Source organism: Hippopotamus amphibius, chromosome 3, assembly GCF_030028045.1.
Source record: "Hippopotamus amphibius kiboko isolate mHipAmp2 chromosome 3, mHipAmp2.hap2, whole genome shotgun sequence".
Taxonomy (NCBI): Eukaryota; Metazoa; Chordata; class Mammalia; order Artiodactyla; family Hippopotamidae; genus Hippopotamus; species Hippopotamus amphibius.
In genome coordinates, this window is record NC_080188.1 from 112,553,808 (window position 1) to 112,580,855 (window position 27,048).

Consider the following 27,048-nt stretch of genomic DNA (forward strand, 5'->3'; position numbering starts at 1 on the left):
GGCTCCATTTTCCCCACTAATGAGTCTTAAGTGTTTAGCTTGGGCTCCTGCCAGTCCTACTCCTGCGGGGAGAAGGGAGGCGGGGTGGGAGAGAAGGAAAAGGACCAAGCTCATGTCAGCTGGGCTCTGCTGGCTCCCAGAAGGGCTGGCTCAGGGACTGCGTGGCACAGACCCACCCAGGGGCACAGCCAGGCACCTACTTGAGGGCCCCTGTCTTTCCCCTCTACTTCAGGGGCTTCCCAAAATGCAGATTCCTGGGCACACCTACTATCGGGGTTGGCCAAAAAATCCATCACATCTTACAGAAAAACCGAAATGAATTTTTGGCCAACCCAAATAGATTGGAATTGTGGGGATGGGCCCAGGAATGTGCATTTTCAATAAACACTCCAGATTATGATACACAGGAAGGCTAACAACCACCACTCTAAGAAGAAGTCAATGATGGGAATTCTGGGCATTTTTCTAAAGAGTCCACAGGTTTAAAAATTCTCAAATTAGGTCAACAGCCCCCATACTCCCTAAAAAAAAAATTTTTTAATTTAAAAATAAAAAAATAAATAAAAAGCTAAGAAGCTCCAGTGAATGGGATGATTTCTAAATTAAGCTATAGCCACAATTTGAGCAACTCTGTTCAGGCCCCATCACGGTGAGGGCACAGGAGTCTTTCCTTTTCATGAACCTTAGGGAAAGATGATGCCAGTCCTGAAAGAGGCCGTCAAGTCTGGGAAACCCAGGATGACAGAGAACTAGACTGATTGACAGTGGGATGCCAATGGTCAGGGATTTAGGTGGGAAAGGCCAGGGCTCAGGTGACATTGTAGAATGCATGGGTTCAAAGCACCCTTAAGAATCACAGAAACCAACCTCATCCCCACCCCCATAAGAAGGGTGAATTTTTACCAGTATCTGGTCCTCTCTCTCCCTCTCCCTGGCCACACATCTAAACTACATTTCCCAGTCTCCCTTGCAGTTAGCAGGGGTCATGAGTTGAATTTTGGCCAATGGCCTATAGGTCTGCCAAAGGATCCTACCCTCTCTCCATTGGATGCAGCAGAGACCCCAGGGCCCCTGCAGGTAGCTGAGCCGCAACAGGGAAGGAACCTGGGTTCTGAATGACTGTGAGGTGCAGAGTGTACCCACCACTAACCCACCCCAAACAGGGCAATGAATGGAAAATAAACCTTTGTGTGTTAAGCTATGGAGATTTGGGGGTTGTTTGAATCGGCAATTAGCCTACTTAATCAATACACCCTCCCCAGGGTCACTAAGCCCAGGGAGCGCTAGGGAAGGGACACGTTCAATGTCAGAGCAAGCTCCTGGCAGGCCGGGGCTAGAACTAGCACGTCCCCAGGTACAGCCTCGGACAGGGGAGGCGGCACCATGACCACACACCACAACCTGGGCAGCACCAATTCCCAAAAAACTTTATTGTTTCAAGTGGCAAAATGTTATCAGTTTCTGTGGGGCACCTGACAGGGCGGAGGGAGACCTGGGGTGGGGCTGAGCTCCGCCCATTACAAAAATCAAAGGCTTTTATAAAAAATGCTATAAATTGGTATCAAAAGAAAACCCAAGGGAGGCTAGAGGAGGAAGCAGAGAGGGAGGCGGGAAGAGAGCGAGGGAGGGAGGGACCAAAACCTTTTACCACTAACGACTGGCTGGGAGGGGAGGTGTGGGAGTTGGGACGGTAATACAAAGTGCATAACGGTGCCTCCCCAGACGCCCCCCCAGAGGCAGAGGGGCAGAGGCTGCAGCCTGGGGCGTGGTGGATCTCAGCCAACTCCTGGTCGGGGACCCCACAGGGACGGGCACTGCCTGAGACGGCCAGATGGGAAGAACCTGCAACGGGAGAGAAGCAAAGAGGTCAGGCGGAGATGTGCGGGTAGAGGAGACTCCTCTCCCCCACCGCTCCCCTGCAAGCTGCCTCCACCCCAGCCTGGCTCCCCAGGCAGAGCCTGGTGTGAGGAAGACTCTTCTGGGGACCTTGAGCCGAGTGAGTGCCCCTAGGGGTCCCAGACCAGAAGGGCAGGCGGACCACACTCAGGCCACCTACAGGGCCCAGGGGACCATCCTTGAGCCCAGGAAGTAAGGCGGAGATGGATGTCCCCAAGCCCAGGGACCCACCAAGTCTCTGCAGCATGGCCTCAGCTGCCTGCTCCCAGCCTCGCAGAGAGAGGTGGGTGGAGAGCTCAGGTCTAGAAGAGGGTGTGGCGCCTCCTGAGTCCTCCAGGGCAGGCCCTCCTCAGCCCCGAACCTGCTCCCAACCCCAGGCAGGCCCAAGCCCGGCTCCCACCCTCACCTCAGCGACCTCTCAGACCTTCTTCTTCTTCAACTTCAGGGCTTGCAGCCAGTTGGGCGATGATCCTTCTGACCTAGAAGGCAGAGGCAATGATCAGAAAGGAGCGGTAGGGACAGAAATACCTCTCCCACCAGGAGAGATGGCCTCGGGCTTGGTTAGAGACCAGCACTCTGGGACCAACTGAAGAGAGTAGACTTGGAGCATGTCCACCACCTCAAAGCCTCAGTTTTCCGCTCCGGTAAAGCTGGGTTTTTCTTTTAAGGCCAACACAAGTGGCCAGTTAATGCCTGGCACTTAGGTCACCTACCCTGAGGATTTCTCTGGCTTGGGAGGTAACGCGAGGGGCTTCCCCAGCCCCGGAACCTTGCAGGACTTGGAGCGATGGATCACGGACTCCTTCTGGCTCGATTTGCTCTCTGCCGGCTCCCCCTCATCAGCCGAGCGGTTCCGGGAGCGTAGCTTGGCCTGGGAGACGAGCACAGGTGCAGACAGATGTCAGAGGGGCATCTGCAGAAGGCTAGGCCTTCTCCCCAGAGCATGCTGTCCCCAGAATCAGGCTCAGACCCCCGTACCTTTCCCCCAGTGGACGGGAAGTCACGTCGAGCTGAGCCACACCTGGCACACAGCAGGCCTCAAAGAGACACTGCTGAAATGAATCCAGACTAGCTGGGCTGGACAAAGCTAGCGGTGACCTCCCATCCCTGTGCCTCTGCTTGTTCTGTTCTCTCTGCCTGGAATGTCTCCCCATCATGCACCCTCCAGTCAGCTCCTCCGTGCACCCTGAAGCTACAATCAAATGTTCACATGAGGCCTTCCTCAGTCTACCCTCCCAGCCTGCAACCACTGTCTCTGTCTCTCTCTGAGCAGGCCCACCTCCTACCGGTACTTCCCACTGACACCTAAACGTCTCCCCTCACCAGGGCTAAGGATGGCAGGGCTCACGTCCCCTACTACCCTGTGAGGTTCTGGGACATAAACATGTCTTGCTCCTCCTTCCATCCCACTTAGCGGCCAGCACAGGGAGACCAGAGGGAGAGGAAAGCAGGAAGAAGGGGATTGGGAATGAGTAGATGGATGGAGAGAAGACAGGCTGGACGCAAGGCAGCCACGTGGCTGCATGATCAGATGGTACCTTCAGGGCGGATGGGCTCAGGCCAGGAAAGAGGTTGACTTTCAGCCCCTTGGTCACCCGTGTCCGGCGGTTCTGAGGCTCCTCCACTATCTCTTCGTCTGAAGATGGCACCCGTGGCTCTGCAAAGGCCCAGAGAGGGGCTCAGCACGGGCAGCAGCCCCAGACCTCCCCGCCCTGCACCACCCCCAGACAGCAACACAGATGTCATCACTTGATGCTCCGGCCCTACCCGTAGAGTCCCGGAACAGCCTTGCATCCGACTCCGCCGCCTCCGACAGGCCCAGGGTCCCCCCGGGCCGGATGGCCGGGGCCCGGTGCCCACGCTTGCGCCCCAGGTTGGCACGGCTCCGATACATGGCACTGTCGAGGATCTCGGTGTCCTGCTCAGGACAACGGCAACACCTCTGCCATCGCTTTCATGTCTTGCCCCGTCCCAGGGAAGCCCCTAACAGCACCTGCCTCCCGGACTGAGACAGCTCAGGGCCACCCAGACCCTGAGGGAGGCCCCAGCGACATGGACCCCCACCCACCTCCCCATGAAAGCCCACCCACTGCCCTGGGCTCCCTTCCACTGACCTCCATGAAGGAGAAATCCTGACTGGGGGAGCTGACGGGAGGGCCCTGGGGGGGCTGCTGAGGGCTGGGCGTCTGGCCCTGCTCGCTCTGCCTGGCCCCTGCAGGCCCCCAGGTCCCATCCACCTCTTCTGTCCAGCTGGCTTCACCATCAGGCTGGGGCCTCCAGGAGGACAGAGGGTCCCGACCAGGTTCCAGGGGCTCCCCTTGGTCAGCACCTGCTGTAGCCCTTTCCTCCTCCGAAGGGCCCCTGAGACCCGAGGCTGCCGACTCCCTACAGGCCGCTGCCTTGGAGCTGCTGGAAGCCAGCATCTGCTCCAGCAGGTCCTGGGAGCCGGAGGGCAGGGAGCGGGCCGGGAACCCACCGGGGCTGCAGAGGAGACAGACCAAAGGCCAAGGTCGTGTGGGGCTGCACCTCCCTCCCCGAAGCCCCTTTCACAGAGCACTTCCCCCAACCTCTCCCTCTCCGTCCTGTCCGTGCTTTTCCAGACAGGGCCTCGTACAACACAGCACAGAGGGCACCACCTGCACCAGCCTGGAGGGTTCAAATCCCAGGTCCACCACGTACTGAGACTTTGGATGAGTCCCTGCACCTATAAAAGCCTCAGGCTCGCCTAACTACAGAATCACTGCGGGACTGAAGGGAGACTCTGAAGCACCCAGCACAGTGCCCTATAAATAACAGTTCCTATCACCACTGCCGTCGCTGTGGTTGATGCCGTCCGTGCGTCCCTCCCAGGGGCACCTGCTTGAGATAAGCCAGGTACCGGTCCATCTGCCCATCCAGACTCCTCAGCCCCCACCCTCCAGGTCATCCCTCCCTGTTCCCCAGTCTCACTGAGCAGCCAGCCTTCACAGACGGCTGTGTATCCCACTGTGTATCTGGACAAGCTGTTCCCGCCTGCAAGGCTCTGGCACCGCTTCCCTGCCCACTCTCCCTGCAGTTCAACTCCTCCTCTGAAGCTCGCCGGCTCCCCTCCCCAAGCCAGCGCCCCCCCCAGCCTCAGAGTCCATGGTTCTCTGTCCCCACTGCCCGTCTGTGAGCAACTCGAGGGCAAAGCCCCTGCTGCCCCTGTGCCCCCAGCCCTTGGCCCAGGGCCTGGCCAGGAGCGGGAATGAGCAAATGTTTGCCGAGGGAATGAGAGGCCGGGTCACCTCGCACCTTGACGCGGTGTCTGCGTCTTCTGCCCACCGCTCCCTCGAAACACCCCACGAACACACCAGGCACAGCACACCACACTCTCACTATCCCACGGTCCTCATACAAGGAGCCTGTGTGTGGCCCAGCTGCCCCCCTGAAAACACACAGACACACCTGCACACGCTCGCGGCCCATCTCCTGCAGGGAAGCGTGCCCTGTTCATCGGTCACTCCTTCCACACACACCGAGCACCCACCCCACCACAAGCACAACAGAGCCACACACACACACACACACCCCCATGCACACGGGCGTGGGACAGGCGGGCAGGACAGTGCCTGGAAGCCAGGCCAGATTGGAGGGGAAGAGCATGAGGTAGGTGAGTCAGGACCAGGCCAGAAGCTGGGAGGGCCAGGGAGAGACCGTGTGTCAGTCTGTCCTTCCACAAGCTGCTGACAGATGGAAATTAAAGCGGTCTCTTGGGGCAGGAGCGGGTGGAGGGGGGGAGGGAGGGAGGAGGCAGTGGAGGCAGCAGCAGAAGTGCAGCAAGGCATTGGATTCAGGAGAAGCCCTGGAGGGGGGCCAAAGCCAGCTCACCCTGCTGCTTAAAATCAGGGAGGCCGGAGAGGGAGGGGGCGGCGGCTGCCACCCCACCCAGCCCAGGGAGGCCCTGCCCAAAGCCTCTCCCAGGCGCAAGGCATAGAGGAGGCCGGGGGCAGGGCCCGAGAGCCAAGGGGCTGTGAAAGAGCGGATGGGTGGATGGAAAGATCCACTTTCAGAGCGAGACCTGGCCCAGAGCCATGTGGGCGGAGGGCAGTGGAGGAACTCGGTAGGCTCTGGGGGTGACCATGGGGTGGGGGAGGGAAGCATCCCTGCCTGCCGACCTGTCTAAACCCCATTCATGGACTTCCTAGGTGGCGCAGTGGTTAAGAATCCACCTGCCAATGCAGGGGACACGGGTTCGAGCCCTGCCCCAGGAAGATCCCACATGCTGTGGAGCAACTAAGCCCGTGCGTCACAACTATTGAGCCCATGTGCCACAACTACTGAAGCCCACACGCCTAGAGCCCATGCTCCACAACAAAAGAAGCCACGGCAATGAGGAGCCCACGCACCACAATGAAAAGCAGCCCCTGCTCTCTACAACTAGAGACAGCCCATGTGCAGCAACGAAGATCCAACACAGCCAATAAAAAAATAAATCCAATAAATAAATAAATGTATAAACCCCACTCATTCTTCTCCCCATCCTGGGAGAAGCTTTCCTACCTTGGAGAACCCTGAACCTCTATAACCTGAGCCTCTCCCCGGCAGGGGGAGCAGGTCAGGAACCTGTCCTGAGCACTGCCCACTCCAGCACAGATGTGGACTACACCCCTTGCCTGTGGCCTTGGCAAAGTTACTTATCCACTGCGAGCCTCAGTTTCTTCATCTGTAAAACAGGGCTAATGTAAGTACCTATACTCGGCTGGGTTTGTTGGCAGAAATACGCACCCAGCGCGTAGTTCGCCCTTGATGAATTTTTAGGAAAATCATTGTCATTCTCAACACAGGTTCCCAGCCCGAGGACTTGTCTCATCTTACACCATCTCTACCCCTCGCCCATCTGGACTCTGAGGAGCCTGAGGGCCGAGACTCTATCCAACTGCCCCCTGCCATGGCCCCTCCTGGTGCAAACACGGGGACCGGTATGTAGCAGATCCACAAAAAATCAGTTTCCTTGTGTTCAAGGCTCCAAGACCCAAAATGAGAGAGGTCAGGACTGAAGCTGGAGTGAGGTATCTATAGGGGAAGCAGCTGATCTTGACCCCAGAAAGACAGGAAGAGCACCCAGAGAGATGGCCACAGGGCTGGGGCCCAAGGCAACATGAAGGAGCCCACATTCACAAGCTGTGGGGCCTTGAGAAAGTCATACTGCCTCTCTGGGCCTGTTTCCCCACCCACGGAATGAGGGAGCTGACCTCAGTATCTCTGAGGATCCTCTCACATTCCCTGAAGACCCCCCCGCCAAATGGCTAGGAGGCTTCTGCATCGCTGGGGCCTGGGGGCAGGGGCAGCAGATGACCAGGAGACAAGAGAGAGGAGAGGGCAGTGCACTCGCTCTTGGGGGACCCAGGAGCACCACTCCCACCAGGACAAGGTGGCCTAGACATAGAGGGGAAAGGCCTGAGTTCTCCCCATGTTCTCCCCCACGCTGCTCTTGTCCCAGCTGTATGGACAGCGGTTCAGCCAATGACCAGCACACAGGATGACCAAAATGTCTCCCAGGGCCTCACTTTCTGGACAGCTCACATCCATCCACATTTGCAAAACAGATACAAATACTGGTGGTGAGCATTTGGTCAGTGATGACCAGGTGCCAGGCAGGTTTCTATTACTTCCTGTGTATGAATTCCTAGTCCAACAACCCTGTGGGTGTCAGGAGTCAATTACTTTCAATTACAGACAAGACACAGGAGGCCTGAGCAGAGACAGGACTTGCCCAAGGTCACAGGGGTGGTGGCAGAATCAGGACCTAAACCTGGCAGACGTGCCCAAAGCCAGCTAACTCTGAGCTGTCCCCAAGGACTTCCTGCTACCAGGAGAACCTCCAAAATTTCCTCTAAAGAACAACTTTCCAGAGGGTAGAATCTCCCTAAGTCAGATGCTCAGAACACCAGCCCTTTGGATATTAGTCAAATAAGCTTGAGAAACATCGCATTAGAGAAAGGTAAACAGGTTTTCTTACTCCTGTGCTCTCAGTGCTAATATCCACATTCCCTAAGTCTCCTGTATGCACACTGAGTACACAGCATTTTCCAAACATATAACACGGCCAGAAAAACCCGAGCGTTTCCAAGGTGCGATGGAGACCAGAGCCCAGACAGCTGAGCACTGAGGACTCCCGACTTCTCTGCCAATACCCTTCCCCTTCTCCAACCAAGTCCCCCAGCCAGCCTCTACCACCATCCTAAACAAGGGGAGATAGTCTCACTTTCCCCCTCCCAAGGGCCACCCCAATCGTCAGTGAAAGGTGGAGTGCTGTGGGTCCCACTGCTTGGTAGTCTAAGAGCCTTGAACGCGGTAAAGACACAGAAGTCAGAAAGAGGCACTGCTGACTCGGTGACCTTAAGCGGGTCACACCACTCCTCGGGCAAACTGGAGATGATAACATCCCCTTTCCTGCTTCACAAGGCAGGTGTGAAGATCAATGAGATGAGGTGTGTGGCTGAGCGTGGGTCACTGCGGAGCTCTGAGAGTCCCAGGAAGGGGCATCCTGGCAACCACAGGGAGCCCACCCGCTCCTCCCACCAGGAATGTTACAGCTCAGAGAGGCCCAGCAACTGGTGCAGGATCCCAGGAGCCTGTGGACGCCTGGTCCTGGGCACTCACACGCTTCCTGCAGGCTTCACCTCTGTGCGCACGCCTCCATCCCCGCCCCCCAGCATCCTGAGGCCCCAGAATGCTCCCCCAGGGGCATCACCGTGCTCCCAGGCTCCGCCCATCTTCCCCTTTCCCTCCCCCTCAACCTCAAAAGCCTCTCTCGACCCCTCCAACACCTCGACCCCTCCAACACCCCCCGGATTCCCTCTAGACCCTTCCTGGTCCCTCCTGCCCTGCTCCCACTACCATCAGCCCCTTCCACTTCTAACACGGCTCCCACCCAACTCCCCCTCCCTTCCTCCCTTCAAGCCGATGAGACGCTCCAGCACTGGAAAAGGTCAAGCCCGCTACTCAGTCAAGAGAATTAAACTCAGCCTCAGTGGATGAAAACGTTAGCAAAAGAGACGTGATGCCTTTTTAGCACCCTTACCAGGTGCGACATCACCTCAGCTGGTTTTAGAACAAAATATCTCAGAGACACGGTGGCTCGTAAAAGTATCGGTTTGTTTTTTCGGAAAGTTCTTTTTCAGTAACTCTGTGCATGGAGGCCAAGGTCAAGGGGCCAGGAGCCGGGTCCCAATGCCCTTCAGGTTCCTTTTTTTTTTTTTTTGAAATCAGGGTTTATTCTCTGGTGTTGCCGTATTTTTTATTTTATTTTATTTATTTATTGGCCATGCTACAGTTTTCGGGTCTTAGTTCCCTGACCAGGGATTGAACCTGGGTCCACAGCAGTGAAAATGCAAAGTCCTGACCACTGGACCACCAGGGAAGTCCCGCCCTTCAGGTTCTTAAGCTAATGCTCTTCTGGGCCTTAATAGAGGGCAGGCAAGAAGCACTGAGGTCCTACCCTCTGCAAGAAAAAACAAGTGCCACTGCCCACTCCACCCTGACCTGGCTCAAGCCAGGATGATGCGAAGTCCTCCTCCCCAAGCCTATGAATGCATTCATGTTCCCTGGTCCTGGAGCACCTGCGCCTTCAGGACCGAGAGGCCTGGGGCACAGCCACCAAAAACCATCCAAAGACAGGACATAATCACAATCGCCAAGGAAGCCTAAAGCACAGGTTGCAAAAGACACACCTCAACCATCACATTCATCGTTCAAAAAAGGAACTCCTCTGTATGTGTGTCAGAGTTCAATTTAAAAATGAAGGGCTTCCTAGGTGGCGCAGTGGTTAAAAATCCGCCTGCCAATGCAGGGGACACAGGTTCGATCCCTGCTCCAGGAAGATCCCACATGCCACGGAGCAACTAAGCCTGTGTACTAAACAAACAAAAATAAATAAAAGAATATATTGGGCTTCCTAGGTGGCGCAGTGGTTAAGAATACGCCTGACAAATGCAGAGGTCACAGGTTCGATCCCAGCTCCAGGAAGATCCCACATGCCACGGAGCAACTAAGCCCGTGTGCCAAAAAAATAAAAAAATAAAATAAAATAAAAAATGAATACATAAAAGTAAAAATTCACAGTCCAAACCATCTCAATTGTCCAAACACCTAGAAGTTCTTGAGGGGAGAGCAGTTTCTATCCCCCTTGGAAAGGGTGCAATTTTCGGACAGCCATCACATCACACCTTCCCACCCCACCCTGGGGTGGCGCTCCCTTACCTGGCTCCAAAGGCGGGGGATTCCTCTGCCTCCACTCTGTATTCCTCAGGGCAGACCGCTGCGGAAGGCGGGGAATCACCTTCCCCCTGGGTCTCTGGCCCACTTGTCTCGCCAACGCCCAGCTCCCTGGCCTCCGAGGGTTCTCTGGCCCCCAGGCCAGGGGACAAGATGCCGTCATTCCCCAGGCCTGGTTCTGGGGACTGGCTGACCTCCCCGACCCCATGCTCCCTGGCTTCACTCAGAGCCCCTGAGACCTCCACATCCTGGGGTTCCGAGTCCTGGATCCAGTCCATCTGCCCCACTCCACATCCCCGCGGCCCCCGGGAACTCTCAGACTCCAGGTCACAGGACACCTCCAAATTCCTCAGGCCCAGATTGTCAGCCCAGTCCACCTGGCCCGCCCCAAGCTCCCTGCTTCTCAGCCCCAGGTCAGGTGTCCAGTCTGCCTGACCCACTCCTCGCTCCCTTGATTTAAAGAACTCTCCTGCCTCCACGCCTGACCAGTCAGTCTGGCCCACGCCGCTCTCTCTGGCCTGGCTGTGGCCTCCCACCTCCCCCACCACAGCCAAATCTCTGCCCCTTGCGCTGACCTCAGAAGTCCAGTCCTTCTCCCCGACCCCGATCCCCCTGGGCTCCTCAGACCCTCCAGTCTCCAGACGGCCTGCCAGCTCCACATCTCTCAAGCCCAGGTTGTCTGCCCAGCCCATCTGTCCCATGGCATCCTCCCTGGCTTCGCTCGAGCCCCCAGAACGCACACAGCTGGACACTTCCAAGTTCCTGAGGCCCAGCTGGTCACTCCAGTCCACGGTCCCAGCCAAGGTCTCTCCGGGAGGTGCAAAGTGGCCACCTCCCATCTTGCCGGAAGGGCTCAGACCAGCACCGCTCGCTCTGTCGTTGCCAATGATGCCAAACTGATGGCTCCTCTCGGCAGCCTCCACGCAGAAGTCACCGCTCCAGTCCCGCTGCCCTGGGCTGAAGGCCGCCTCCGGTTGGGGGACGACGCCGAGGCTGAAGTCCCTGGCCCAGCCTCGCGGCCCCACCTCCCTGTCCTCCCGATCAGCATCACCAGGGCTCTGGCCCCCTGCCTGCTGTCTTCCCTGCAGCCCTCCAACCTCCTGGTTGGCACCACCGCCTTGCCAACTGCTCTGGTCTCTCTGTCCCAGTGCCCCATCCTGAGACTGGGGGCTGCTGGGACTGAACAAGCCCCCAGACTCGGTCTTTTCAGGCCAGCTTGCATCCCTGCTGGCCTCACCCAGGCTCTCTCTGCCACTCAGAATCTTCTTCTCAAACTCCTCGTCCTGTTGTTGGGCTTCCTCAGGACTGAACCCGGCACTCAGGGCTCTCATTCCAAAGCTTCTGTCCTGGGAGCCAAGGGCCGTGGAGCGGCCGCTACTGCTGTAGTCCCTCATCCAGGCACTCTTCCCGAAATCCTGGTCTGGCTGCTCTGCGCCCCGGCTGCTGTAAGCGCTCAGTGAAGAATCGTTCTTCCCAAACTCCTCGTCCTGCTCATCTGCGTCCTGGCTGCTGTAGCTGCCAAGCTGGTCCTTCTTCCCCAGTTCCTGGCTCTGCTCATGTCCATGCAGGCTGGCATAAGCACCCAGAGAATCTCTCTTCCCAAATTCCCAGTCCTGAAGGCTCACATCCCGACTGCTATAAGTGTCCAGAGAATCTCTCTTCCCGAATTCCTGGTCCTGGAGTTCCGCATCCCGGCTGGAGTAAGAGCCCTGGGAATCCCTCTTTCTGAACTCCCAGTCCTGCACATCCACCTCTTGGCTCTGTGGTGTGCCAAGTTGGGTTGGCTTTCCAACCACCCGGTCCTGGGCCGAGAAGCCCCCTGGGGCCGATACTCCACTCCCATCCTGGCCGCAGACCTCCATGCCCTCCTGGCCGATGCCACACCTGTCAGCCCACTCCCTGGAGCTCCCCTCCCCCACTCCTTGCCCACACTTGTTGGTCCAGTCCCTCTCTCCAAGGCCTGGGTCCCCTCTAGGGCTCACACCCCCAAGGCCATAGTCCCGAGAAGTATCTTGGGACCAGCTGGAAGGACTAAAACTGCTGAGATGTGGGTCTGCTGCAATCCCAAATTCACTCTGCAGATCTTTCTGGGACCAGCCAAGGAGTCCCTGGGAATCAGAAAAAAAAAGAGAGGGACAAAGAAACGATGCTTAGAGTCAATCAGAGTGGAAATCAGTCCAGAAAGAGAGTCGGCACTGCCTAGTGCCCAAAAGCTCTACTTTGGCTACAGAAAACATGGGTTTGGGTCTCAGCTGTGTGACCTTGGGCAAATCACTTAAGCACTCTGGGCCTCAGGGTCCTCCTCCTTAAATGGGGATAATTCCTACTGCATGGGCTGGTACAAGAGGATTAAACAAAATCATTTAAGCCAAGTACTCAGCATAGTGCCTGGCCAGCCATGGACACTCAATCAATGACCCCATGGTCATGTTTACAGCCCTTGGGCAACACCTGGTGAACTGCCAAGAGAAAGGCTGCCTGGCGGAGTGGTCCTCACATGCGTGTGGGGGTACAGTTTCAGCTAGGAGAGATCAAGACTCTAAGCCCCTCCACGACCTCCTTTCCAAGGCAAAATCCCAACACCACCCCTCACCCTTCTAGCCTCCGAGGGTTCCCAGCCCCTTCCTCCCTAAGGAAAGCACCCTCCTGCCTAGGCCTCCCCAGGAAGACCTCTCCGTCCTCACCCGCCTGGGAGGCAGAAGGGACAGCCTCCCACGGCCCAAGGGAAAGACCCAGCCGGGCTCCCGACACCCCACCCCACACTCCCTGACTCACTCGTGCGGGCGGGGGAGCCCTGGGCACAGGGCTGCGCAGCCGGCCAGCCTCATCCCGCAGCGCCGCGTTGGCCAGCAGCCTCTCCAAGACAGACATGCTGGGCTCCCTGTCCCCAAGTCGGGCCATGGTCCCTGCCTCCTGCCCCCTGCCCGCCCCAGGCTACTGGGTGCGGCGGGTGCCGGGACTGGGCTGGGCCGCTCCCCTCGCCCGGACCTGTCCGACGGCTCTGGCTCTGGTTCCCTCTCGCCCTGGCCCTGCTTCCAGAGCAGCTGCAGCTCAGGCAGCCCCGCCCAGAAGCCAGTTGAGTCACCCACATCCCGGGACAGACACACCTACTGCAGGAGCCAGCTCGGTCTTAACTCCTTCCTGCTCCTCCTCCTCCTCCTCCCCCTCTGCCCCCAGAGGCCCCCTGGTTCCTCCCTCCTGCCAGCCCCGCCCCTACCAGCCCAGGCTGGGCTTGAAAAATACATTTCAAAAGCCACCTGGACCCCAGCCCTGAGATTCTGGGGCAGCCTGGTAGGAGAAAGGGCACTGGCCCTGGCCCAGCCACCAACTTGCTGGGTAACCTCTGCACACGGCTCTGCCTCCTCTGGGCCTCAGCTGCCTGTCTACAAAGGCAAGTCTGAGCTCAACAGTAGTAACGTTCTAAAAGGCAACACTCACCAAGCACTCGTGATGAACCAGGAGCTATTCTAAGCACTTTACAGGTAGTGTAGACATCACACTACCAGGTAGAGCTCATCACTGTTCTCCCCATTTTACAGATGCAGAAACCGAGGCGCAGGTGGAAAAGTCACTTGCTCAAGGTCACAGGTGGGCAAACAGCAGAGCCAAGACATAAACCCAGGCAGTCTGGGTCCACAGCCCAGGCTCTCACTGGCTATGCTCATGTCCCTTGTAATACCACCGTAATAATGCACTAAACACTGAGTGTTTGCCAAGCATTGCACCCAGCACTTTCTGTGTCTGTTTTACCCACTATATGAGCCTATAAGGCAAATGTTATTATCGTGAAAAGACTGTGAAGCTTAGAGGTTAGGGTACATTCCCAAGACCACTCAGCTGGTGAATGCTGGAGTCGCATAGGAACTCACACTAAACCCTGAGCCCCATCCCGTACCCTCTGCTCTGCCGGCTCTGCCAGGCGGTTCAGCCCTGAGGGGCACGTCCACAGGTGCCTTGCTCACGGCTGGATCCTAAGCGCCTGACACATAAAATCCATGTGGAAAGAACAAGGCTCTCCGAAGCCCTGGCTTCCATCCCGAGCCCAGCCCCGTGCCCTGTCCTCACCTCGGAGCAGGCACTCGGGGTCTGTGCATCCTTCAGCTCGGAGCCAGCTCCCCGCCGTGCACCTCCAGCACTGGGTGGTGGTGAAGCCAGGAGGTCATCCAGCCAGTGGGAGCTGCTCTCAGGGCCTGCCGGCTCCGGGGACGCCTGACAGGGGTCTTGAACCTTTGTCCTGGGTTGGGTGGTCTCAGCTCGGGCCAGGGCCACGGCCTCCTCCTTGGCGGGAAGCGCCTGCCCGGGATCGGGGATGTCAGCAAAGAGGACACAGGGCTGGTCAGGGGGTGCTGGCTGCTGCTGCCCCAGGACCGGCTCCAGGCTGGGCAGGGCGGCCTCCCTGGAGGGCAGAGGGAGCGGGGATTCCTGTCCAGGCAGGGGCTGCTGTTCCTCGTACCTCTCCTCTGCCTGCAGCAAGGCTGGTCCAGGTGGGTCCCCTGCCGCTGGCAGGGGCTCGAGGGGGACAGCGGGGGACTGAGGTTGGCTCTCCCCACCGCCCTTTTGGGTTGGGGAGATGTCCGGGCCATCCACCTGCACCTGGGATCCAGGCCTTCCTGGCCCCTCTGGAGCTGGCGGGGCCCCTCGCGCCTGCGGGGACGCTCCTTCCTCCCTGCTGGATGCAGCCCAGTCTCCAGCTTCCGCAGCCTCAGCGGCCTCAGTGGCTTCCGTGATGGGGGAGGGAGGCGGGGAGTCCAACCGCCACACCCCTAGACCCAAAGGCCGCGTGGGGAAGGTCCATTCAAAGGACTGTGACAAGCTCCAGCTGGACTCTGTCCCACTCCCAAAGGAATGATCCAGGGCTGACTGGTTCCCCTGGGTTTGGGGCAGGGCAGCCAGCGAGCCCCCCAGTTTCTCCTGGTCTTGGCCGGGCGGCCGGAGCACACCTTCAGAAAATCGGCGTTGAGCCAGGCTGACGGGACGGAGGGCCTCACCACCTGCGGATGCCACCTCCCCAGGTGGAAACGTCCGAGGGAGGTCCGGCAACACAGCCCCCTCCGCCAGGGGCTGGGGTGAGGCCGCTGGGGGCTGCTCCGGGCTGTGGTGCCCCAGGAGCTCCTGGAGGGGAGGGCTGCCAGGTCTGGGGGCCTCCGGGGCTCCCACAGCGTGGAGCCCGGGACTAGGGGGGCGGCAGCAGCCCTCCTCAGGGGGGGCCGTGACTGAGGATACCGGAGTCTCAGGGAGGCAGGGAGAAGCCCCAGGAGCTGGCGGGCTCTGGGCCTCTGGAAGCTGTGAGGGACGGGGAGAGCTCTCATCATCGAATGAGGAAGGACGGGGAGACTCGGGGGCCGAGCCTGGGGCTTCAGCGGGGAGGCCTGGGCTGGAGCCTCCATTCTCCAAGGTGAGGCCTGGACTGGAGGGGACCTGGGGCTTGGAAACCTGCAGGAGAAAGGCGAAGAGCTAACACTCACCGCTCTGCTGGGTTGGGGGGCGCCCCGCCAACCCCACAGAGACCCCAGGTCAACGGCTGCCTCGCATTCTCACTGCACAGCGGAACCTGGGCTCAGAGGGACAGGCCCTCAGGACGGCTGCAAGAGGTTCCCAAATGACGTCGAGTGTCTTAAACTGCTTAGGGTCCACAGACGCCTCATTTTGGCCCTCTCCCCACAAAATGCACATCGCCTTATTCACACGGTATCACTCACACCACTTCAGGTGGTTCAGATCCTCCCACCCACACCCACCCACCCCAAAGCTCATCTGAGGATCTCCAAAGGGGTCCACGGTTCATGGCTCAAGAACACTGGCTTTATAAGGAGAAAAGGAATTCTGGGAATTTGGGCGTCTGGGTGTGCAGAGGTCCGGCCTCAGAGCGGGACTCCATCCAGGCCCCGTGCAGCTCCAGACCAGCTCCCAGAAGCAGCTGCTACCTCTCAGGAGCTCTCCATCCTACTCTGCATCAAAGTCCCAACAGTACCCGAGGAGGCAGGCCAGCCTCAGCATTCAGCTGAAAGGCTTCAAAGGATGTGAAAGCACCTGGCCTGGAGCCACCCCAACACCGCCTCTTGTAAGGTGTATACTCTCCCATACGGGGGAGTGACGCTAAGCCTCAGCTTCCCCATCGGTCCCCTGGGGCTGGTGGCAACAACAGCCATCTCACAGTTAGGTGAGGATTAAGTAAGATTTGCACACGTGGCCTCTCGGGACAGGACTCAGAGAAAGAACGGATGCCGTGGACACGGGGGCCACCAAGCAGACGGCACTCCTTCACCCCTCTACTCGGCCTGTCCCCAGACGGCGAAGGGAGTCTTGCTCTATCTGCCCTCTGCCCTCCCCAGAAGTCTCGCTTCCCCTGCCGCCCTCCCCGCAGTGGGGCTGTTTCTGCCACATCATCACCTACCAGGTATGGGCAGGGGGAAGTGTCCTGCTTCCTTCCCAAGGCCAATTTCCATTCCCTCCACCCTCCGACCCCTTCACAAATCTCTGGTTAATTTAAAGCTCATGCCCTTAAACTACACCACCCGGAACCCCTCCTGTTAGAGCCCCCTACAGACCCCTCCTTCCCTCAAAAGCAAAGCTCCTGGACCACTGCCACCCTTCTCAGCGCTGCCCCTGTTGTAATGCGTAGTGATTCCGACAGCCGCACAGTTGACCCGTCCAGCATCCGGGATCTGTTCCTTGGCCTCCTCCTCTCTGATTACTCTCTGACCCACCTCTCCCAGGTCCTACTCTAGACCCTGGTCCTCACCCATAACAGCTGCCCCTCCATAACCTCACTTTCAGGTGTCCCACTCGCCCATTCCCACCCCCACCTGTCCGCCTCCCTCTTTCCATCCCCACCCCGCGTAATCCCTCAGCCACTCTGAGAAGCACAGCCACTAACCCTCCTTCCTTCTCACCATCCCGTCACCCACTTCCCGTCCCATCCCCTCCCCCCCTTCTCTCTTTACCGCCACTGATGCCACTTTTTACACAGCTCCCTCCCTCACCCTACTGGTTAACCTGTTTACACACAGCTCTTCCCCGCCTCAAGGCTGCACCGGGGCAGCTAGACCCGGCTGGAGAACAGCACCCAACCAGGATGGCTGGGCCGCCTGCAGCTGCGCCCCACCCCTGTCCTCAGACAGGCCCCACGGTGGCCGACCCGGCAAGGGCAATCCCACTACACACCTCCCCCTCCCCTGCACCTCCCAGGCAACGTTTGCCCATCTGGTCTCCTTAAAACACCACACCTCCTCCCAGCCTCTCTCAGCTGATGGCTTTGCCCCGCTTCACTTCCCTGAGAACGCAGAGGCCATAGGCGGAGGACACCCACAGCCCGGCCGCCTGCACAGGAGCCCAAGCACCCTGCTCCCTGCCGTGATCATGAACTGTCCTTGCTCAGAGCCAAGGCCAACCCCTCCTCTCTCTGTCCTGCATCATTGATTTTTCCTTCTCTACTGGATCATTTCCATCAGCACACAAACTGCTCTCATTTCTTCTGGCTTAAAAAAAAAAAAAAAAAAACCCAATGCTATTGACTCCTCCTCTCTCTCCAGCTACACCCCTTTTCTTAAACACAGGGCTCTGCGTTCAGTATCCATCACCACAGTCCCTCTGGCCCATCCTCTGCCGAACCCCCTCCAAAAGGGCTTCTCTCTTCACCTCACCACCCCACTGCTGTGGTCAAGGTCACCTGAGACCTGCAGCTAACTCCCATTCTCAGTGCTCACCTTCTTTGCCCCGTGGGCAGCATCTGCCCACTGACCCGCCCTCCTCCAGTCCCTCTCCAGGTCCTGGGAGCTACTCGCTTTGGTTGGCCTCCAGCACTCCACGCTGGCTGGACTTCCTCCTACCTCACCACTGCTCCTTCCCACCTCTTCCGGCTCCTCTGCTAGGCCTCGGTCCTCTTCCCTCCTCCATCTCACCTACTCCCTTGAGGGATCTCAGCCATCTTTACTGCCATCTGTACACCCACGAGGCCCTGCAACTCCAAACTCAAATATCCCACTGCCCCCTTGACATTTCCACTTGGATGTCCACGAGGCATCTCCAACTCAGCAAGTCCACAAGCATCCCATCTCCCTCGATCCTGCTTCACCCTAAGAAGTCCCCTCCTCACGAAAGGGTAACCTTCAGGCCAGAAGCCCTGGAGTCATGCTTGATTCTGCACTCTTTCCCCTCACATCAGTCTACCTGCAGATCCTGTTCACTCCACCTGCAAATTCTAGCCAGAGGCCACCACTGCTCACCATCTCCACCACAGGCTACCTCCAGGGCCCACGTCACCATCATCTCTCACCTGGGTAATCCCAACAGCCCCCTAAATGGTCCCTGCTGCTGCCCTGGTCTCGCTGCAACCAAGAGGGCAGGGTGACTCTTTACAACTAAACCAGCAGAGGTCACTCCTCTCCTCCAACCCCTCAGTGGCTTCTCCCTCTCACATAAGCCAAGGTCCTCCTAGTGGCCTACAAGGCTATCACCTCTGGGTCCTCACTATCGCCCAACTCCTCCTCTCTCACTGAGATCCAGAATCCAGGTTTCCTTGCCAGGAAGGTACTAAGTCCGTCACAGTTGCAGTTCCCTCTGCCAAAAATGCTGTTCCGCAAACATCCACGTAGCTCACTCCGTCCCCCTCCTTGCAGCAACGCCTTCCCCAATTACCCTCATCCCAGAACCTTTCCAGGTGCCCCCAGCGCCTGTCTGACGCACTACACATCTGCTGGTTCTTAGGGATGTCTGTGTGGGCATCTGCCTCCTGGCTTGAGAAGCTGAGCCCCCTGAGAGCAGGGGCGGTCTGTGTTTTGTCCTAGGCTGTTTCCCCAGCACCCAGATCACAGCAGGTGCTCAGTAAATATTTTTGGTCCGACAAATGAACGGAGTCAGATGCCCCTCATGGGGCAGATGTGACAGCCTCTGGCTAGCAAGGGCTCTATGAGTGAGACAGACCACCCTTTACATCATTTACTCAGGAATGCAAGCGCACTGTGAGGAGAGGGGATACAATGGGAAACCCCCAAGAAAAGACCCCTCCTCTCTTCTGAAGCCTGAGAAGGCAGCCCTGCCAGGGAGAGCCCTGCACTCAGACCTTTCAGATCCTGCCTCAGCCCCTGGGTAAGTTACTTAACCTCTGGAGCCCTGGCGTCCTCACTCTCACGTGGGATGGATCTGCTAGAGTTATCACAAGGATTAAGCCAACATTCCAGTGATGCACCTGCCCGGCACACAGTAGGTAATCAGGGCAGTTGTTCTGCACCCTGGGAGAGCCTCAGGGCCTGAGCCACGCTTAGCCAGGGTGGCTTGGAAGTTGAGAAATCAGAGTCCCAGAGTCAGCCCTTGGGCCAGTCACCTCCTCTACGGCCTCCGTTTCCCCATCTAAACTACAAAGCGGTGGAAGAGATGATCTCAGATGACCCTTCCAGCTCTAAAATACCACTGCGCAACCGGAGGATAACTCACGTCAGTAGGTGGCTCAGAGCTGGCCAGCTGAGCCAGGTCCCCGTTGAAGGCCAGGTCCGAAGCAGGGTTCCTGTGAGGGAGAAAGAGGGAAAATGGAGGCCCAGAAAGGAGAAGCCCATCACAGGGTGGATAAGAGGAGAGCCAACCAAGGGTCTGCCTAAGTGGCTACAACAGCATCCGACATTAACCTCCCCCTACTCCCAACAGGCATTTCCTACTGGGGGACAGAGATGCTATGGAGTTTCCACAGAGAACGGGCCTGAGACAGTGCCTGTTCTCCACCTGCACATCAAGGGTTAAGTTCCCCCAGCTCCTTTGGGAAAAGCAGCTGGCCCTCCATGGCTCCCCAAATGGTAACCTCACCCCCCTTCCCTTAGCCCTTAAGGGGTTAATGTTCTCCTGCCACCAGGGACAGTGCAGCTGGTCCAGCCACCACCCTGCCAATACTTCTTGAGGAACTGCAGGGGGAGGGAAAGGGGGAAGGGGGAAGAGTGATTTTCCTCCGAGGCTGAAGTTGTTTCTTTGAAGCCCGCTTGGAGCAAAGGAGGGGAAGATGAAGGGCGGAACCCAGCCTGGACAGGGTGTGACCTCCTGGGAGCCCAGGCCTGGGACAAAAGAGTTGTAGGAGGCCCTGTCCTCCAGGCACTTTCAGGTGAGAGAGGGGAAAGCCTAGAGGGCAGGGCAGCACTCAGGGGGGCAAGCGTCTTAGCTTCCAGCTCAGCTCAAACCACAGCGGCCCTACCCTTCACAGCTGCAGGAGTGGGCAGGGGCCTGTAGGCCCAGCAGAGCTGCCAAGGGCCTCAAGCGTCTCTCCCTGCCCTGAGGATGGCCTCCATGCAGCTGAGACCCCTCAGCCTCTTCCCCCAATGCCCCAGGGGCACCTCCTGGTCAGCCTTCCTTTACATACTGGCACCAACTCTAGGAAAGTATATCTTACGCAACAATCTCCAACCTAGCTGTACTTCCTGTGCTTTGACACTAGCTGGCCTGGCATCAAGGTGTGTTCATGTCTTTCCTCCCTATCAGACTCCTCCTCACAGTCAGACCATGCCCTCTTCAAACTGACACAATCACACACACACACACATCCCACCCCCCCCAGCACCTGGCACATGGCTGCACCCACAGCACAAGCTAGCAGTTAAAGTTAAGAGCACACACTGGAATCAAACAGACCCAAATTCAAACCCCAGCGCTGTCTCTCACTTGTTAAGGGACCACAGGAAGTCACTTTTGAGCCTCAGTTTCCTCATCTCTAAAATGGGTCTAACATTCCCTTTGCTAAACAGCATGGCCATGCTATGGATTAAGTGAGGCAGAGTTTGGCTCTCAGTATAAAAAAACAGAAAACACACTTCCATACTGTACATTTGAACTCTACTACAGACATCACACATCAACTCTGTACAGAGAACTATCACTGCAAAAAGAACACAGCAGCACTGTCTGCCGGGGGAATGCTTTGTGACTCAGACCAGGGTTGGCCCGCACTCCCAGCAAAACTAACCTAAAAGCGAAGATCACAATCCCAGATGGGGCCACCCACTTTGTCCTCTAGGCTGCAACCAAACATACAGCCTCCCAACCCTCACCTCTCCTCGGGGGTCTTGCTGGGCTCTTCAGGGCACTCTGCGGGAGACTTTGCTGGCCTCTCCTGGGACCATTCCCTGGACAGGGTCCCACGAGTCTCATCCCTGGGACCTGTGGCCACACCATAGGTCCTGGGGCCATATCTTGAGCTGCCATCATGGTTAAAGGTGAGGCGAGAGCCCCAGAGGCGGTCAGGGCTGGCCGGGACCTCCTTCCTCGGCTGTTCCATCTTGGCCAGGATCTCTTCCACCGTGGTGGCTGCAAAGCGCTCCGAGGCTGGACGGAAGGGGGCAGGTGCCTTCCGCACACCTGTCGGGGCGGCACATCGAGCCGGAGGTGTCAAGGGGGGTACCTCTTCTTTCCCGGGCTCCACTTTCCCAGTCTCTCGGGTGGCTTCTCCTCCAGTAGGGGCCTCAGCTGCAGGCCTTGGTGCAAAGGGAAGGGGACGCTTGCTGCCTCCGTAGGGCTGGGGTCCCGCCAGCATGTTCATCTTCCGGGCGGAAGGCAGCTCAGCCAGAGGACCCCGGGGAGGCCGAGGCCCAACAGGCACCAGCAGGCTGGGCTTGGCAGGCAGAGCTGGCTTGGCAGGCAGGGCTCGAGGTTTGGGCTTGACAGGGGGTTTGGCCCGAGGGTCACCTACCGAAAGGAAAGGGTCGGTTGGGAGGATGTCAGAAGGATAGGAAGCAGAACTTCATCTCCCATCCTACAAACTCAGAATGTTCACATCCTTCTAGGTAGAAGTCAAACGTCACCTCTTCCAAGAAGACTTCCTTGATTTTTCATACATACGCCAGAGACATCTTCTTCCATCTCCAAATTCCCCAAATGTCTAGCCAATCCCCCTTATAAGCTAAAGCTATTTAAGGGTCCAGCTGGCAGCTATTTCTCCCTGTACCCACTCTGCACCTAGTACACGTTCTTATCAAAGGAATGAACAAACGAGCAAATGAGCTAATAAATGAGTACCTGCCTGCCCATATCAAGCAGTCAGCCCGCCATCTCCCCAGTCTAGTCCTTTCCTCTTACGTGACACTCTGCTACACTACCATCCACAGTAAACTTAGCTCAGCTTCCCTACTCTGCCACCCTGCTGCCCCCTCCCCCAGTGCACACCCAGGCCACCTCCCCACTGTCATCCGGTGTGTGATCAGGAATGCAAACTTACTATTGACCTAAGCCAAACAGAAGTAAATCTGGTACAAGGAAAAAAAAAAAAAGACCAGAAACCTACCTTCTATATAAGGCATTTCAATGCCAAATAAAAGACCTTGAATTACTCATGGCCACGGCCCTTTTAATAGAATCCTTTATCGCCCACTCACTCGGCTCAGCACAAGCAAGGCGTCTAGACAGGGAGCCAGGAGGCCTGGGTTCAAACCCATAGGTGCATAGCATTCCCCCCCCAACCCAGGCCTCAGTTTCCTCCTCTGTCAAACACGTGTTTGATCCACATCATCTCAAAGGTTACTCTGCTCTCCTCTGCGGGAGAGCTGTGATCTCAAATGGTTCTGAAGGGTCTCAACAGGAGCTGAGAACCTTTCCGACTCAACCCGCTTGTCCTTAGTACTCCTCCCTCCCTCACTCCCACCATATCGTTCACCCAAGCGCTCCAAGACAGAACGGGGGTTCGAGCCTCCGCCCCTCCCATCCTCCTCCCAGCCACCCCACTGCTCCACCCTGCACCCATAGGTACCTGGCTCAGAGCCAGCAGAGACCGGCTCCTCCTCCGGCTCCCGGGGCGGTGGGGAAGCCATGGCTGTGCCTTCCCTGAGAGCAGACACTTTCATCACATGCGGTGGACCTGCATGAGAAGTGGGAAGCAGAGGGGTGTGAGCTGGGGCGGCTGAAGACCCAGGAAAGGAGAGAGAGAAAGCAAAGGGATTGGGCGTTGGCAGTAGGCTGGGTGGCGAGGGACCTTTTCGACTTCTGGCAGAGGCAGAGTGTGGGACAGGAAGAGGGAACTTCAGGAGGCGGGCTGGGGGGCGGGGGGGGGGGGGAGGTCAAGGGAGGTCCCCAGCAGCCACATCCTCCACTCTTCCCAGATCACTCTCCAACTCTTGTCTCCTAACCCTAAAGTCCTGGAGATTCAGGGAGCCGCCCACTGCACCCTCCTGTGGCCAGCTCTCCACTTACCGCTCCCAGGGCACCCCCTTTGGTCCGGCAGCCCCACTCAAGGTATCTACCCAGAGCAGAGCAAGAGGTCTGCAAAGTCTGAAGTCTCTCTGTGAATCACCTCATGGGAGACGGGAAAAACCCGCTCCTCCCCAACCTGGGGCTCCGCCCCACTGCCTGCCTGCCTGCCTGCCTGCCCGCCTCCCCCTTCCCGCTCACCCTCCTTCTCTCCCTCCCTCCTGCAGCTGGGAGTGGTTCCCTCTCCACCCCCTTCCCCCTCCTCCTTCCACATCCCTGCCCCACTCCCGCCTCCTTCAGAGCTGTCTCATCCAAACACGGAAAAATAAGGAATAAAAAGTAAACATCTGGAATACATTTTTTTCTTTAATTTCTCAATCGCTCTGGCTTCAGCTTGGAATTTGATGAGGTAAAGTCAGGGCCTAGTCCTGTTGCCATAGCAATGGCCTCCCACTGGATTTCCAGAGCCTCGCCAAGAGGAAGGAGGAGCCGGCCCAGGCCTGGGCTGGGAGAATGGGACAGGGCTTGAGAACATCCGGGGGGTGGAGTGGCTTGGGGAAAAACTCCCTAGGGTTCCCCTTCTTGGACAGTCATGGTGGGACAGTCACAGCCTATGAAAAGGTGGTACGTGGGCATCACTCACCAGCCTAGACTTGACCTGCGGGGTTTCGAGGGGTGAGCCAAAGAAGAAATTTTAAACCAAGTGACACAACCCTATGGTAGAAGCCAAACGGGTGGCCCTCCTCTAAGCCTATAACAGGAGCTTCGGGTCAGCTACACCAGCATTCAAATGCTGGGTGGATCCACCACTTTCTAGCTCTGTGACCTTAGGCACGTTGCTTACTTCTCCAAGCCTCAGTTTCCCTATATGAAAAACACAGTTACTGAGACTGTTAAGAGGCTTGCATGAGGGACTTTCCTGGTGGTCTAGTGGTAAGACTCCCAGCTTCCACTGCACACTGCAAGGGGCACAGGTTTGATCCCTGGTCAGGGAACTAAGATCCCACATGCCGTGGGTGTCGCCAAAAAACAGAAACAAAAAAGAGGCTTACATGAGATGATGCATGCAACTACTGAGCACCAGGCCTAGCACCCAGTAAGTGCCCAATAAATGTTGGCCATTACTAGTATGATTCCATTCAGTGTCACCAATGAGCTAACACCTTGATAACCACCTCCTCCTTGCCCCAAACCACAGGTTGCCAGCATTCCAGACCATTCCTTCTCTCCCGAAGGCCCCAGTCATGTCACCTGCTCTTCAGGTACCCCACCACATCCTCAGTTCCCAGCCTGGCTCCTGAAGCACCTTCCCAACCTCAAGACTGCCCCGGGTTGACAGAGCCCTGCCCCTCTTGTTCCAAAGGAAGAGGGATGTTTCCTATCACCTGGTGTGCACGCAGTCAGTGAGGACAACCCAACCCTCAACAACCTGCAAGGGGTACTGCCTTCCTCAAAGCTGCCCACTCTAGCTGGTCTGGCAAGACAGCACCAAATCCAAAGAAGGGACCTCAGGTGCCCAACCTTTGCAAAACCTACCCACCTCTCACTTTTGCTCCTGCCTCAGCTTGTTTCAAAGATGGGAGGGACTATGAGGAACGAAGAGAGAGAGCTATGACTGTCGATCCCTTGGTCAGACAACTACCACACAGGATGCTCACTGTGTGGGTGAGTAACCATGCACAGACGGTCCCAGTGTGCACGGAGGAGGGGCACATGACCGGAAAAAAAATTAAAAACACACAAGATTGTTTCCTTGTCCTTGAACAGTATAACCAGGGACACGGTGTGGGTGGTTAGAAATGGAGAGGAAATGGAACCAAAAAACCTTTTCACCTGGGGGCCTGATGGGCACCTCAGTGGTGTGAGGAGCTGCAGCAAAACAGTGGGAACTCGCCTTCCCCAAATGAGGAGGAGGTCGCAGCAGTTCAGACGCCCCAGCCAAGGAAACCCGGGTGACCAAGGCCATAGCCAAGAGCTGTAAAATCTCAGCGGCTTTGAGCATTCCCCATCCGTAAGACTCAGGAGGAGACTAGCTGACCCCTGGGAACACAGGCCGCCAGAAGGGCAGGGGAGAGGCCAGGCAGCTCCGGCCCGGGGACAGAGGCCCAGAGAAGCCTCGCCGCAGGCGGGGTCGCCCCTACGGACCCTGGGATCTCCGGCCGGATCTGGGGCCAGAGAGGTCGGAAGAGACAGCCTGTAAACTGCTGGAGGAGGGAGGGCCAACGGGAAGACGGAACAGCCCGGGGCGAGGGGCCGTCTGGAGGGGCCCAGTGGGGAGCTCTGGACACAGAGGGGACGGCAGCAGCCGGAGAGGAAGAGGAGAACAGGATGGTGGTGGTGGAGGAGGAGGAGGAGGAGGAGGAGGAGGAGGAGGAGGAGGAGGAGGAGGAGGAGGGCCGGCGGCGGCAAAAGCGGAGAACCTGTGAGCAGGATGAGAGGCAGCCGGCGAACAGACGAGGGCCCGGGGGGACGCTGACCGGGTGGGGGCGGACTAGGGTGGGTGGGGGCGGACTAGGGTGGCTGGGGGCGTGCCGAGGGAGCCGGGGGAGGGGGCTCGCGCAGGCCCGGGGGAAGGGAAAGGCTGGGGTCCCTCCAGCAGCTCCGCCCACCCCCGGCTCCGCCTCAAGCCCTCGCCCCCTCCCCCCTTTCTTCTGGCTCGGCCAGCACGAGCTCCAGAACATGCACCCTCCGCCCCCGCGCACACGCGCCAGGTCCCCTGTATCCCCCGCGCCCCCGGCCCCTGCAAACTTTCCTGGTGACCCTCCCCCTCCAATCTCAACCGAGGTCCCGACTGGAAAGCGCCCAGTGCTTCCACGCATCTCCCCCGCCCCCAATCCCGGACCCCGCCCCCTCCTTGGCCCTGCCGCCAGCCCCCGCGCACTTACGCGTTCCCCCGGGATCCGGCTCCGCTCGGCTCGGGCTCGGCACCCCGATGCCAGTCTTCACCGCCGCTGCCGCCGCCGCCGCCGCCGCCGCCGCCGTCACCGCGGGACCAAGCCAGTCGAGCCCTAGCGGGGCCCCGCCCCTAGCTCCGCCCAGCGCCACGCCCCCAAAGCACCTCATGAATATCTATGAGCCCGTGAAAACTGGGAGTGGATGGACAGTGCCGAATTCGCCGGGTCGTATGCAAATAGGCACAGCCCAGCTACTCAATTATTCATGAGCATTGCAAATGAGGGCCCCGCCCCAGGCTCAGATCCCGGCGAAACTGATGCAATTCAGCGGCTGAAGAGCGCTTGGGCAAAATGGCCACCGAAACGACTGCCTAGAGAGATGGCTTTAGGACGGCCCAATCCTTATGCCCAGCCGACGGTACTGACTGCAGCACCATAGAGTCACGGCTAGAGAGAAGGTAACCGTTGGCCGACTAGAGAGGCTTCTTGTGGCACACACCTAAGAGCCTCCGCAACGTGGCCACTGCACGTGTATAAATTCAGGTTTAGAGCCATGGCAGGGATGACTGGAAGCTGTTTTCCTCACTAATCCTCATTTATCTCCTGTTATGCCCCCTTCCCAGATACAAATTCCTCCCAACGTAAAAATGCAGCATACCCCTTTCCTCCCATCAGAAAAGCTTTACACATACTCCACACCCTTCCTTGCACCCCCATCAAACTACACCAACCTCCCCCCATCCCCCCTAGCACACACACCACTCATCCTCCCCAATTCTCCGGGCTCAGGTTTCCATTCCCCTGGCTGCAGGGAAGCTGGTCAATCCTGATTCCATTATCTAAAGGCTTGGAAGACCCTTGACTCATA

The 27,048-nt window shown here is 57.9% G+C and overlaps 1 protein-coding gene and 1 non-coding gene across 3 annotated transcripts; both read right to left on the reverse strand.

Annotated features, from left to right (window-relative positions):
• Nucleotides 1–1,410: 1,410 nt before the first annotated feature.
• Nucleotides 1,411–26,906, reverse strand: TNKS1BP1 (tankyrase 1 binding protein 1). Of its 2 annotated transcripts, none has more exons than XM_057729795.1 (12): nt 26,172–26,906; nt 22,850–22,957; nt 21,159–21,792; nt 19,567–19,636; nt 14,200–15,567; nt 10,120–12,242; nt 4,011–4,377; nt 3,664–3,814; nt 3,435–3,553; nt 2,610–2,767; nt 2,303–2,375; nt 1,411–1,842 (listed from the first exon to the last, which is right to left on the reverse strand). In XM_057729795.1, the coding sequence occupies exons 1-11, from the start codon at nt 26,347–26,349 to the stop codon at nt 2,315–2,317; spliced, it is 5,337 nt and encodes a 1,778-aa protein (XP_057585778.1). In that variant the 5' UTR covers nt 26,350–26,906; the 3' UTR covers nt 1,411–1,842; nt 2,303–2,314. The 2 variants fall into 2 exon arrangements, with proteins under 2 accessions (XP_057585778.1, XP_057585779.1); XM_057729796.1 differs by lacking the exon at nt 26,172–26,906 and adding an exon at nt 23,290–23,440.
• TRNAE-UUC (transfer RNA glutamic acid (anticodon UUC)) lies at nt 9,208–9,280 on the reverse strand. Its single transcript has one exon. It is a non-coding gene; the product is annotated as a tRNA-Glu (tRNA).
• Nucleotides 26,907–27,048: the final 142 nt, after the last annotated feature.